This window comes from Siphateles boraxobius, unplaced genomic scaffold (assembly GCF_051911475.1).
Source record: "Siphateles boraxobius isolate OS27281-9 unplaced genomic scaffold, OSU_SipBor_1 15, whole genome shotgun sequence".
Lineage (NCBI taxonomy): Eukaryota > Metazoa > Chordata > Actinopteri > Cypriniformes > Leuciscidae > Siphateles > Siphateles boraxobius.
The window spans coordinates 1,729,915-1,743,575 of NW_027508755.1; the positions used below are offsets into that span (position 1 = coordinate 1,729,915).

Here is a 13,661-nt window from a genome sequence, read left to right on the forward strand (position 1 = left end):
GAGCCTGCATTGCTTGTATTATCAATAATGTTGTTGAGCTGATTGCAACTAAACAGAAATGCGGAGCATCCTATAGGAAGTCTCTCGCTGTAATAATGCCACGGGCGGAAAAGAAGAAAAAAAAGGGTAATATAATATAATAAAAATAATAATATAAACCTTTGAGATTTTTGTAATGTTGCCAACATTGTTGCCATGTCTTATGGTCAACAATTTTTATGCTCTTCCCACAACATTGCTCATTCAGTAAATTATAGATGAACTATTCCAGTTGATATTCATCATAGCCTAATGAAACCTTCGGAAGTGTAAGAGGGGTGTAGGAATATTCCAGGATCTTAAAGCATTAGAGAGTTTCAGAGGACTGCTATGAGATTTCCTATTTCAAATTGTAGGCGTCTCAAGAAAGTAAAAGTAATACTGAATTATTACAGCAGTGAAATTTTGAAACCTTAAAAGTCCAGCATTGCAATTTTTTCGGAATCTAATACATCATCAATATCAATACTAGGGAATATCTCTGAGGGTTGAGGTTAAAAAAGAGAAGTTATTTGCTTCAGAAATAGCTAGCTGTCAATATTCTTGGAGATATTTCCAGGGATTTTTTCAAGTGCACGAGTTGCGTTTCACTCTCAGTGAGTTGAAGGGTTTTTTTTGGAATGGAGATAGTTTGGGCCGTAGAGGTTTGATGTACTCTTGGCAAAAAAACTGCATAATTGAATCACAGAAGAGAAACAGATCAGCCAAACCACAAAACCTCTTCCTTTAAGTGCCAACTAGCAGCTGATGAAGGACATGTCCACTGAACAGGCCACGTTCAACAGCACGAGATAATTGATCATTGATATCAAACCACTAATAGCACCACAGTAAAAAATGGTTGTTTCGATTTGCTGAGGTGAAAACAACTGTCACTCAAAACAGAAAAAAATCACATTGAATAATAATATAGATTAAGTACACCAATAACACACTTTTTCGCTGATATAGGACACAACTCGCTTTTTGACTCATTTAAGTTCTACTATTATTTAGGTTTTTTGGAGGTAAAACATGATCTTCCTTGTTGAAAACGGCACCGATAAACTCTTTTGAAATTGTTTTTAGCGAGATAACTGATAATTGATATCAAACCACTAATAGCACTACTAAAAAAAATGTTTTTTCCATTTGCTGAGCAGGTGAAAACAACTGTCACTCAAAACAGAAAAAACACTCTGAATATAGATCGCTTAAGGTATTGTTACCATACCGGTTCGCTAATATATCAATTCAGATTGGAACAATTCATCATGGATTGTTATGTCCTATATGGCATCAACTTCTCTTAGCTTGTTTCTCTTGCTAGGAGCCAATAAATATGGTTTAGCCATGCTGACAATTTACATTTAATCTTGGCGTTTGACGAGTCCACTGAATCCACAGTTGGGGGCTAGCCTATCGAATGGCTTCCCACAGGGATCTCACGATATCCAGGCTGGAGAGGGAAGCGGCGGACGGGGCACTCGGCACAACAGGCACCAGAAACCCGCTGATGACCAAAATGGAGGTCTGAATACTTTGTAAATAACTCATAACTGTTGCACCAGTTTCAGATATTAGAGAATATTGCTCATTAGCAGATAAATGCTACATGCACCACAGTGACAAAACCAGCAAACAGAACTGTAGAACTCAGTGGTGGTGCACAACATACAACTAACCCCAATTTAAATATCCCAAGAAAAAAAGAAAGCACCCTACGGTTCCCAATAAAAGGCCCTAGTCACAATGGGCTTGGAAATTTAGTTTCTTCAATCCGGCAGCATGTGGTTTTCAGATGCTTTTTCAATGAAAATTATTACATTTTTAAGGAAACCCCGCAGTGGAAAGTTGCACATGAACATAATGGGTAAAAAGTTTCCAAATTTAATCCTTGTTGGGTATTTTTTACGCACACAACAGTATTGTGAAAAAGTATTCAATTTTTTCAAAAAAAGTAACAGATTTCAATGGAATGCAACATAGAAAAATACGATAATGTCATAAAATCACAGCGTAAAAAACAACAACAACCATCAATTGTAACATTAACCTACTTAGCAAAACAAAATAGTGTCACAAAGCGGTGTAAAGGAAGGGAAAGGACCCCCTACCTGAGCGTCGCGCTTCCTCCAGTCCTGTGTTTGCGTTTGCTGCTGGACCATGGCGGCCCTCGCCTGCTTGTCCAAACTATCGATTTCCCGCTGGTGGTCCTGGACCAGGCTGTCCTTCTCGGCATTGTGTGCCTGGAGTAGGTGCGTCCGCTCCTGTTCATGCTGCAGCTTCAGCTCCACAATCTGATTGGACAACAAGGAGTAAGACTTCATCAGCAGAACATCCCTGTCGTCATGACAACTTGTGCATGGCTCAGCGAAGAAAAAAGTTCACGGCTTGACTCACAACACAAGAAGCCTACGCAAGTTTTTGCATCACTATGACCTCACGTGTTGTTGTATTGCCAATTATGACGAGCTAGCATCTCTTTCAGCTCTCATTAGAAAGAAAAAATGTTGCACAGAACTGGACATAATAATGATGGCCAATATCATGGACATATGCTGCATAGAAGACGAGGAAGCAAGAAATGAACAAAAAGGAATAGCAAAATCTTTACCTATAATCCCATTTATTCCAACTGACTGCAAAAAAAAGAAAAAGAAAACAATCCCCATTCATTCATTGAATTTGAATTTTCTTGTCAGTCCATATTGTGATGATGGATATACCGCAACTTACTGTTATACTTAGTCCTTTTCCGAAGTGTTGCGCTTTGTCAAAAATGGAAAATTAAGAATCTCAAATATTCCAATTTGCCCGGCATCCCTGCTAAGTCTTATTCAAAAGGGAAAAAAAATTGGTCCGGATTGAAAGCAAGAAGGAAAATGTTGAAAGAACACAAAAGCTAGCAGTGGCATTATCTCTCTGACTTGCACCTGCTGTGCGGTGAGTCGAGCCTCCGTGTCGGTTCCCAAGGTCCGTTCCCAGTCTCCTCTGGATGGGATATAGTGACCTTGGACATCCGGCCCCCCATCTCCCAGTTAGAGGCCTGCATCCCGCATTTTTCCAGCTAATCCCCCCACATTGTGTGGCTTGGCACCCTACCTGGCCTGCCAGCTAGAGGCTGCTGTGGTGCTATTGAGTGTAGGTGATGAATGGGATTTCATCTTGATTCCCCAAGCCAATCAGGCACAAGGCCACAAAAGACGCTTCAAACATCCCCAATTTTAGTGGATTTTGAAGAAGCTGAAGTAAGATTTGGAAAGCGTTATCGATTTCGCCCTTCGACAGTGTAGAGGATGCAAGCAGACGTCTCTGATAGGGCGAAACTCAACAGCCAACAGAAAGAGCCTCAGCTAATTGATCAGGGACCAACGAAGGACGTAATTCTCCAGTCTTAAAGAAATACGATGGATTTCTTCAAGACACCCCATGAATTAATATCCTAATCACGTTTCTCGATTCTGAGATCTCTCACTCTAATCCAACCTCCAGATTTGCAGTATATACACGTCATTACAGATGAATAGCCCGTGATCAGTAATTACCTCAGCGAACAGCTCGCTATGATTTAATATCAATTTTTATCTCGATTCTGAGATCTCTCACTACAATCCAACCGCCAAATTTGCAGTATATACATGTGATGTCTTGGATCAGAGATTACCTTATTTTAAAGCCCAGCGTACAGCACGCTGTGAAGGGTTAAAACCCGTCCCACAGCGTTTGTCAGACAAGGCAAAGCTTTGACAATTCTGAGTTAATTTTTTTTGACACAGGGTGAAAATCCATGCCAAAAACACACCGATATGACAGTGGGAAAGTGAAGGGTAGGGGGAGAGGATGTTGAAAACATTGAAACGTCACAGAAAGGGCTGCTGGGTGCCGGGCTCTTAAAGCTCTAGCGCTGAATGGCTGCTGTCGCCGGGCAGATGTGATTAGCGCCCCCTCCTAGAGTGCCAGCGTTCAATTCATGAGTGAAACCGCTCTGTATCGGACAGAAGGGGCTCAGTAGGGAATCTCTTTGAAGAAAGAGTGGGGGGAAATATATTCAATTATTCAAAAAGTACAGATACTACAAAAAGGACCATTCTGTCTTTTTGTATGTGTGGCCTTTTCTGAAAAATGTACAGGGTATATACAGGAATCATGGAGGTTAACTTTTTTAAGAGTCTTTCCATACATTACATTTAAGACCTCATCGCCACTTCAAGCTTTTACCCGGTTACATCGGCGACTCTACATTTACATAAACTTCCATTTACAATATATTGATTGTAAGTAGCACAACTAAACAGTCTTAGTTTGTGATAATCTTATCAATGCAACATAATTCAGAAGGGTGGGAACGAAGCACAAAAGAATTAATTGAGTGACTAACCCAATGCAAGGTTTATCTAGAGGGATTCAATAAACTAAACTACACAGAATCCCACTATTTGCCTACGCAATGATTATACCAGGAAAACTTTAGCATACAACCTCTTTGGACAAATATAGTCTACATAATGAAAAGCTGATCCACTAATTGAATACTGTACCTTGGAAAATGGCATATAAGGCTTTTTAAGGGCCTTAATTTTCTCAACATTTATTTATCAATTTTTAATGCTTTTTAAGACCCCGCAGATTAAAAAAGAAAGAGTGCACATGAGATGGACTGTTTGGTTGACGTGGATAAGTGAGTGGGAGGCTGTTAATGTCATATACTTGACTTCCTCCTCGTTGTGACCTCAGACATCAGCTCAGGCAGGCCGAGCCAGCGTGACGTCAAATGGCGTGGAGGTCAAAGAGAAACAACACTTCTATAGAAATGCACTCTTTTAAAGTCCAATCGAAGAGGAATCCTGGGGAATGTTTCTTTGTGTCCGCATGAACAGCTAAAAGTGACCCTCGGTGCACAGGCCACTCATTAAATCAGCACTAAACATCTCAGATCAGTCCTGCCAGCAGAGCTTTACTTCCAACTTACCTCTCAGAAGAATACAGGCTGAATACCATTAACAATAATTCCTTCAACTCTTGGCAAATCAGTGCAATGTCTGTTATAATATCACAATATTGTATAAACAATAAGGTAAAATCATGTCCATTTCAGGCCATAGTTGACCCATAAAAAATAATATGAAGCCGTTTAGACACATTTTCAAGAAAATTGTGATGTGAAATTATTTAAAAGTACTTCACTTAAATATATATATATATATATATATATAATTTTTTTAAATCTTCTTATTAATGAAAAAAAAAGAAATATATACGTGCAATAATAAGAAGATTTTCTTTTAATTACGATAGTGAGAATGGGGAAGAATGTACTTTCAGTAATTATAAAGCAAAACATTTCTTTGTGACTGTGAAATCAACTTTATGAATCCCTGTTGACACTACTGTAACATTATGAATGGTCTGGTCAACTTTAAATTGTTCTAGGTGAGTGATATTACAACTTAAACAGCTTAGACACTAAATATTGGCATCTGTATCTGTCACAATTTAATTAACAATTATATTATAATAATTATAATTGACAAAACATGCAGGCAAAGTCTAGAGGAATGGGTGGCGTTTTCTTTTCTTTTTTTGGTATTTGCTCAATTAAATACCAAAATTAAACTCATTACCAAATTAAACACGTTTTAGCTGAAAAACAATAGCATGTTTTACAAATAAAGGGCTACATGTAACATTTTGAGCCCTGTAACAATAATGGCAATAATAATAATAATAATAATAATAATGTTTTATTAACCACCTATAACTATAAAAGTTTCCTTTTAGTAATTATCTTTTTGTCACTTTTTTCAGACATGATAATAATCAAAAGTACTAGTAATAACAATAATATATTTTCTCTCTATCATTTACTGATCTAAATCACATTAAATGACGGAGTCAGTTTATGGGACCGCTGAGTCTGAATAGTGAATAATAGGGATAGACCTGAATAGTTCCCTGGTCCCTGGTTTGGTGTTCACCCTCCAGCGCCACCATCAGCTCAACGTTTTTTCCTGATTTTTGCTAACTAAATCCCATGTTTATCATCCCAGATATTCAATATAATATATTTTCTCCACTCCTACAAAATTCAATTTTGATAACAATAAAAAAAACAAGCATTTGCCTTTCTATGTCTTTTCAGTTATTTAATCAATAAACATATCGCTAATTGATTGGCCTGGTGTTCAATGCTCTTCACAATGATGCTAATTATATATGTACTCGACTTTATAACCACTACAGTTATTTATCCTTGGTCAAATTCAAAATTCAACACACTGTTCAACATGAAATAAACACTGAACATATTTACTCTCTAAAAAAGCTCCTGGTGTTCCTGTGAATGATTCAGTCTGACTGTGCGGTGGAAACAATAGGAACATAAACAGGAATAACCGCTAGCTGTGACCATCACATCACAGGACACTAGCATAGCAAGAACTAGCCTGTTTTCCCTTTCACAAGCCTCTTCCCAGAGCTAACCTAGCCGCACACCCGCTAGCCTGAATTTGTGTACTTTGATGAAGGATGAAAACTGTGTTTGAGGCTTCCACAAGATTTGAGCGACACAAGATGAGGTTTCACTGACTGATGGGGGTGTACTGGCTCAGAAACAAAAAAAAGATTGATTCTTGTGTTCATTTAGTGAAAAACATGCCTTGAATATTTTTAACCAGATTTTTATACTTGAAAAGTGGTAGTTTGTTTTCATAATCTTTATAGAGTGCAACAGTCGGGTACTGGGAATAAAAAATCCATTCAGTTTCTCTGTAGGGAAATTGATATTTAATGATAAGCTACTGTGAGCTAAGAGGTTGTTAATCAATGGTATTTGCTTCTGTCAGCCTACATTAGTTCAACTTAGCTTTAAAATAATTGTGTTTAACAGTGGAGTTCCTGGTGAAAAACTACATTACACATGATGCTGTACGGAAAATTCCACCAATCAGAGAGTCGACACAAGCTAAATGCCTTGTTAGCTCCGCCCACTCCCATTAAATCAATGCGAATGACGTAATCAAGTCGATCTCCCTACGCTTTCAAAATATTTTAATACATTTTGCAATAAACTTAACATTAGTTAATGCACTGTGAACTAACATTAACAAACATTTTAATAAATAAGACCTTATTGAATGTGTATATATACACACACATATATATATATATATATATATATATATATATATATATATATATAAAATCAACAAGTAGTTTTATATTTCTCCATCATTATTAACTGGATTAAGCTGTATTGTAGTTCTTCCCTCATTAAAGCCGTTAAGTTCACAGTCTTTGTCCGATTTTCAAACTCTTTTTTTCGTAAAATCAAATATTGCAATGTTATGATTCACATTGTAGCTGGTTGGTTTGGGTTGTGGCTTATTGCGCTTTAATGAAGACTATTTTGAAATCCCTATGGGAGAAATTAATGAAGAAATACTTCCGGATCCAGCGGCGCAGAAAACGTGGACAGGCACTAATGCACTCTATTGGAAATATAATAACTTGCTCTGTCTTATTTTTCGAACACCCTCCAACCGTGTTGCTCCATTCTGGTATTTCATCACTACATTTCTATTTAATTATCTGTTTTTATGGGCATACACGTCACATTACACAAATAAAACCAAGTTGACTACCAATCATCACTTGTTTTCAAACACAGTAAGCTACAGTACAGAGAAGATTGTAAAAGAGCTTTGATGATCAAGAACAGATTTCATGATTACACCGCAGGCGTTTGACCAGGCCTTACAAATGAAGGACTTTAGTCAATCGGGGATTCAATCTTTCACAACACAGGAAAAAGCTTTTTAGTTTTTAGGCTTTAAGAGCAGTTTCTCACAGTACGCCACATCCCGATCTGGTCATTCTCACCCACGATGAGAAATTCAGCAAGGAATTTATTTGCCTCGGTTTTAAATAACCTGAGAAGAAGCGAGAATCGCCCACAATGCAATATGTGGGCAAGTTCACAAGTAATGAGCTGCCACAAGAACAAGGTCAATAAAGCTGTTCTTCAACAGTGGAGCATTACGTTAGAAATAGTGAGTGAGTTTTGTTTCTCAAAGTGGGATCAGTGAGTTATCGTACACAATCACTCTGACCTGGTGTCATTTGTCATATTCCAGACATAGATAAAAGACAGAACAACAGTTTAAAGATGAATAATGGGCAGCTTGATGTTAGTTTGATCTTTTTTTTCTTCAAAAGTATGTAGTACTTGTTATTGAAAAACTCTTTCCCCTTTCCTATTTAAAACCCTATCTGGGACTAGTCAGAGCACTTACATATTGTTGCCCTATTGTTGATTTGATTGTTTCTATTGTTGTCCGCTTTGGATAAAAGCGTCTGCTAGATGTTTAAAGTCCCCCTGTGGTGAAAATCCAGCTTTTAATGTTGTTTATATGTCTATGTGGTGTTTTTAATATGCTTTAAGACAAACCATGTGTAAATTCATAAGTCGACAGCAGTGCTGAGTATTTTCTCCTTAAAACTGCAGTGAACCAAAGACAGTCTCAAAAGGTACAGACCATTTGAGTGTTAGCAAACAGCAAACAGATATGCGAGTTCATATCTCACAAATCTGAGAAGAAAAGTCAGAATTGCACGATATAAACTCGATATTCTGCCTTTTTTCCTCTCATATACACTGTTTACACAGGTTATGTGATATAACATTTTTATAAAGTCTGTATTGGGAGATATAAACTCACAATTGCGGGAAAAAAGTCAGAATTGTGAGTGAAAAAAAATGTTACCTATGTAAATTTGTAAAATGTTATAGGTTTAAATACTATTTGATGTTTTAACTGTAACCCCTATGAACTATGAACATTATGCAGATCTATTGTTTACATGCTTTAATAGTAGACTAATCATTGCAGGTTTCATCATTCTAGTCTGTGGGTTTAATGGATGCACATCTGTGTTTAGCTTCAAAGATCATCTTCGACAACGGATTTCTGCAAAAATATTGTTTTTGCATTCAGATTCTAGAAATATTTAGATTAAAACTGCATCTGTCTAAGACTGAAACCCTGTGAACTGACTTTGTTGTTATTTTCAGATTTTTAGATGTACTATTATAATAAAAAGAACTTTATTAACATTTATATATCTTTTAAAAGTAACCTTTTGGTAAGGAAACCTCAGAACTCTGAAACCACAAAGAAAACATTTTTCTTTTGCTCAATACTAACTGAAATGAAAAAAATAAAAATAATTGATAATTCTTGCACAAGAGAGACTTGTTTCCAAACAAAGGGAAAAAAAATGTCGATATCAGCTATGAGCCAAAATGATTGGAAATTCATGAATAAATCTGCAAAAATATAATATTGTACATCCCTACTATATTAAATTATAAAGCATACATCTAACTATATCTATTTCTGCTTCTCAAATGATAATGTTACATAAAATCCATTGTTACGCAACAGAATTTGCTTAAATGCAATTAATCTGCAATATAATGTACTGCTAAATAGCAATGTGATAAGATTGAGGTGAACACTATTTCACAAAAAAAAAAAGATTGCACTGAAGATAAACACACTCCTGTCAGTCAATTTTCTTTTTTTTAAAGGTAGCATCTTATCAGTTGATTGGACTTTGATTAAATGGAGAACAAATTACATGTTTAATCAGGTGGAACTGGAGACTGAATGGAATGAAATGATAAGGGGTTTTAAATTGCGAAACCAAACCTATATCTGCACTTGCGACAGCCCATCCAATCATTTGATTTGAATATGACCTGTGATGCTCAGTGTAATAACGAGTAAATGATATGTTGGTCACAGTTAATGTGCAGTAAATGAACTGAGACCTGCTGCTCGTATGTCCTCTGTAACTCCTCCATCTGCAGACACGACTCTTTACACTGCTTCTCTCGCAGAGACTTAGAGCGCATCAGATCACACTCCACTTTCTGCATCTGCAATCACAAAACAGTGCAGCGCTACATTATTTTATCAGCTTTCTCTTCACTGTACACAAAAACAATTATCAATTATATATGCCACCCTCATAATGCGATTTTGTCCATATTGTGATTAAACTTTACCTCATGTAAATGCGATACTTCTATCTAACTAATGCGATTAAGCTCGTAATTGTAGAAACCATGATCGCTTTAAACTATGTGGCATACGCTGATTTTAATCACAATGAACAGGCACATAAACAGATTTATTACACATGTGCTCGGATTCACACAACTTCATGAATGAACTACGTGACATTATGAAGAATGGCGGTAAATATAATCAGAATAATGCTTATATGTTTTTGCTTTTGCTTCATCTTACCGCGATTTAGTCCTTACTCTGATTATTGCAAAAAAACAACAACATTATTGGTTAATGTAGTCGTTGATAATAACATGTCGATAGTTAAATGAAGCGATATTCTATTAATCACAGCACACAGATGCTAACATATATAATAGTTGATGTATAATTGACTGACACTTTTTGCTTTTGAATGAAATATATTTATAATGACTCTTGTTACCTGTCCATCATTTTGTTGCACTGTTTTGAAAACATCATGTGCCAATGTTTGTAAAAAATGAAAGCTACTCAAAACCTGTTCATTGTAACTGTTTTATCACATACAGTGATAAATCATTGTTTGTTCATGTTACAGTAGCTCACAGTGCATTAACTAAAGTTAACAGATACAACCTTTGATTTTAATAATGTATAAGTAAATGTTGAAATTAATATTAACTGAGATTAATAAATGTATTGTTAATTCTTAGTTCATGTTAACTAAAGTAGTTAACTAATCAAACCTTATTGTAAAGTGTTACCAATAATTAATTAAAAGATCAGGGCCATGTCCCGTTACCCATCTATGATGCAGTTACAAACAGATGTATGCGGACAGACACCAGAAAAGAGAAAGAGACGGGGTGTCGGGAAGAAAGAGTCGAGGACTGTGATGTGTGTTGAGTTTGGACACAAGATGATCTCAGAGGAATGAGAAAGGTGAATCAGAAACAACATGAGCAGAATGTGGGAGTCCAGAGAGAGCTTTAGGATCCCTGAACGCTCGCCCACAACTACATGACCATTAACACACACACACACACACACACACACACACACACACACACACACACACACACACACACACACACACACACACACACACACACACACACACACACACACACACACACACACACACACAGTCTGCCCAGGGCAACTTAATGCTATCCTGGTTAAAGGTTCCTGTGGGAGCTCACGTCATTCCTGATCGTACATAAACACACACAACTACTTATATATCTCTGACTTACAACCATCCAGTGGCTGTGTACAAACCACAGCTAAATGATCCTATTCTGTACACACACACACACACACACACACACACACACACACACACACACACACACACACACACACACACACACACACACACTCTGCGTCTCAATGTCCACACTATCCATCCTTAACAGTGTGTGAGATTACAATAGGTGTGTCCCAAAGCATAGTATGTTGAAACGAGTGAAAAGAGTTGACTATTCCCGGTGGATTTTCGTAGTGTGGATCTGTGCTCACTATAACAGCTAATATTACCCACAATCCATTGCGCTTTGGAGGAGGAACTACAAACGTGTTAAAAACTACAAAACATGTTGGATATGCGGGTTTAGGTTTAGATAAAGGTTTGAGTGACTATTCAAAGTTTAGCCTGATAAAATTATATTTCATCTGCAATATGTGGACTTTTATAAAGATTGGTTTGGCCATTAACTTTTAAATGCATCATTATGCATTAATAGAGGAGAGTCTCGTCATGAAAGATCAACGAGCTTCTGCATTTCTCTCCGATACAGGAGAAAATTACATGAAATGTGGAGGATTTTCTCTTTGACGAGATGATTGACAGGTCAGTTTACAGTGACAGAGAGCAACGGTTAAAGACGCTATTGCATGACGTGATAGCTTGTCTCAAAGCCTGTCTACACTTCTGCTAAGTATGCACTTTTCATTCACAAAAAGAGTAGTATAAGTGAGACGCAGCAACAGTTTAGTTATTTACCTGAGAAAACTAAATTAGCTAAGGTCAAAATTCAGGAAGTGACAAGCGCCTTTACCAAAAATGAACCAAAATGAACAACCGGTTGTGACTAGGGGTGCAACAATACCCTCATGTCACGATTCGATACATTTCACAATACTGAAAAATGTGGGTAAATTTGATATTACATTGTGTGTGTAAATGAATAGCCTTGGACTTGGTGCCAGTTTTGAGGTGTAACGATACCCTCATGTCACGATTTAATACATATCACGATACAATATTATTGTGATACTCCAAGACATGGTAAAAGGTTAACAAAAAATACACTTGACTAAAATGCTAAATTTGATATTACATTGTGTGTCTGAATGAATAGTCTTGGACTTGTTGCTGGAAACCCAAAGCACAGGACAATAGAGACACCAGAATAAACATATTCATGATTCTGAAGATGAAAACAGAATTATTTTAGATGAATATTCTTGCACTCTTTCACTGACTAGATATATTTAAAATAATGCTGGCCACTTTTTACTGGTAACATTTCTCATTATCAGGACCGGCAAATATGGCATTATTATACATTATATTCAACATGCATTTTTGTATTGCGATATATTGTGACACCCCTAATTGTTAGTGACTTATTTATTCATACATCAGAGAAGCATCTCTAAAAAAATCACAGACAAAAAGATTCAAGTCTTGACAACGGCTTCATTTACATGGACCCTAATAATCTGTTTGTAATTGGACTAGAAATAAAGCCACATGTAACCACATCAATGGGAATTAATTTATTTAAATTGAATTGAACATGTTCCCGATCCGTTCGATAGGACATGTAAACACTTGAACGGATTGAAAACTGAAACTGGAGACACAGAAATGGCGTAATGACGTATGAAGCACAAAACGAGAGTCATAATCGCGTCAATATAAATTTATAAATCAGAACAAAGCTTCATCATCTGGAGCCCAAATAGATCAATATTAAATCAGTGGTTAGTGTATACGTCCAGTGTGCTTATGCCAAAAGATTAAATCCCATTTGAAGCTTGTGAAATATAAATGCGCACATCAATCCGATTGCTTTATTTAACGTTAATGTACAAAACATGTTGGGACTCAACCACATGAAACCAAAGGTGTCAATGAAAACATAGCAAGATGATCCAGAAATGCTGGCTACACACTGTAGGATTTATCGAGTTTGCCCATAGGAATTCACGTTTCATGTTCACAGCCATGAGCCAAAGCGTTGCTATGGTTACCACTGTGTCAATCATTGCAAGTCATGGTCGGTACGTACATGGAAAGATAATTTAGGGGATTCACTCATGCATTTCAATGTCTTTCACTCTTGAAACTTCAGAGTGTGTGCGTTTGCCATTGTCTGATTATCAGAAGATGATGTATAAAAAAACTTCATTGATGCTTGATTGTCAACAAAGAAGTGCCAAAAAAACAATACTAATAATACATTTAATGTGTAGGATCCTGACCAGCCCAGCACAATGACACTGACTGATGCCATGAGTTTGGGGCGAGATCTGTTTGGCCAACCAGTCTTTATTTCTTCAATTTCCTAGGATTTC

The 13,661-nt window shown here is 36.8% G+C and overlaps 1 protein-coding gene across 3 annotated transcripts in view; it reads right to left on the minus strand.

Moving 5' to 3' along the window:
* cep112 (centrosomal protein 112) overlaps positions 1-13,661 on the minus strand; it is a 207,319-nt gene that overhangs the window by 102,429 nt on the left and 91,229 nt on the right. For 2 of the 3 annotated variants that reach the window (XM_077230618.1, XM_077230619.1), the window contains exons 19-20: positions 9,854-9,961; positions 2,136-2,318 (exon numbers count right to left, since the gene is read on the minus strand). In XM_077230618.1, coding sequence (XP_077086733.1) covers positions 2,136-2,318; positions 9,854-9,961 — 291 coding nt within the window. The remainder of the gene's footprint in view (positions 1-2,135; positions 2,319-9,853; positions 9,962-13,661) is intronic. The other variant, XM_077230620.1, reaches the window with a different exon arrangement.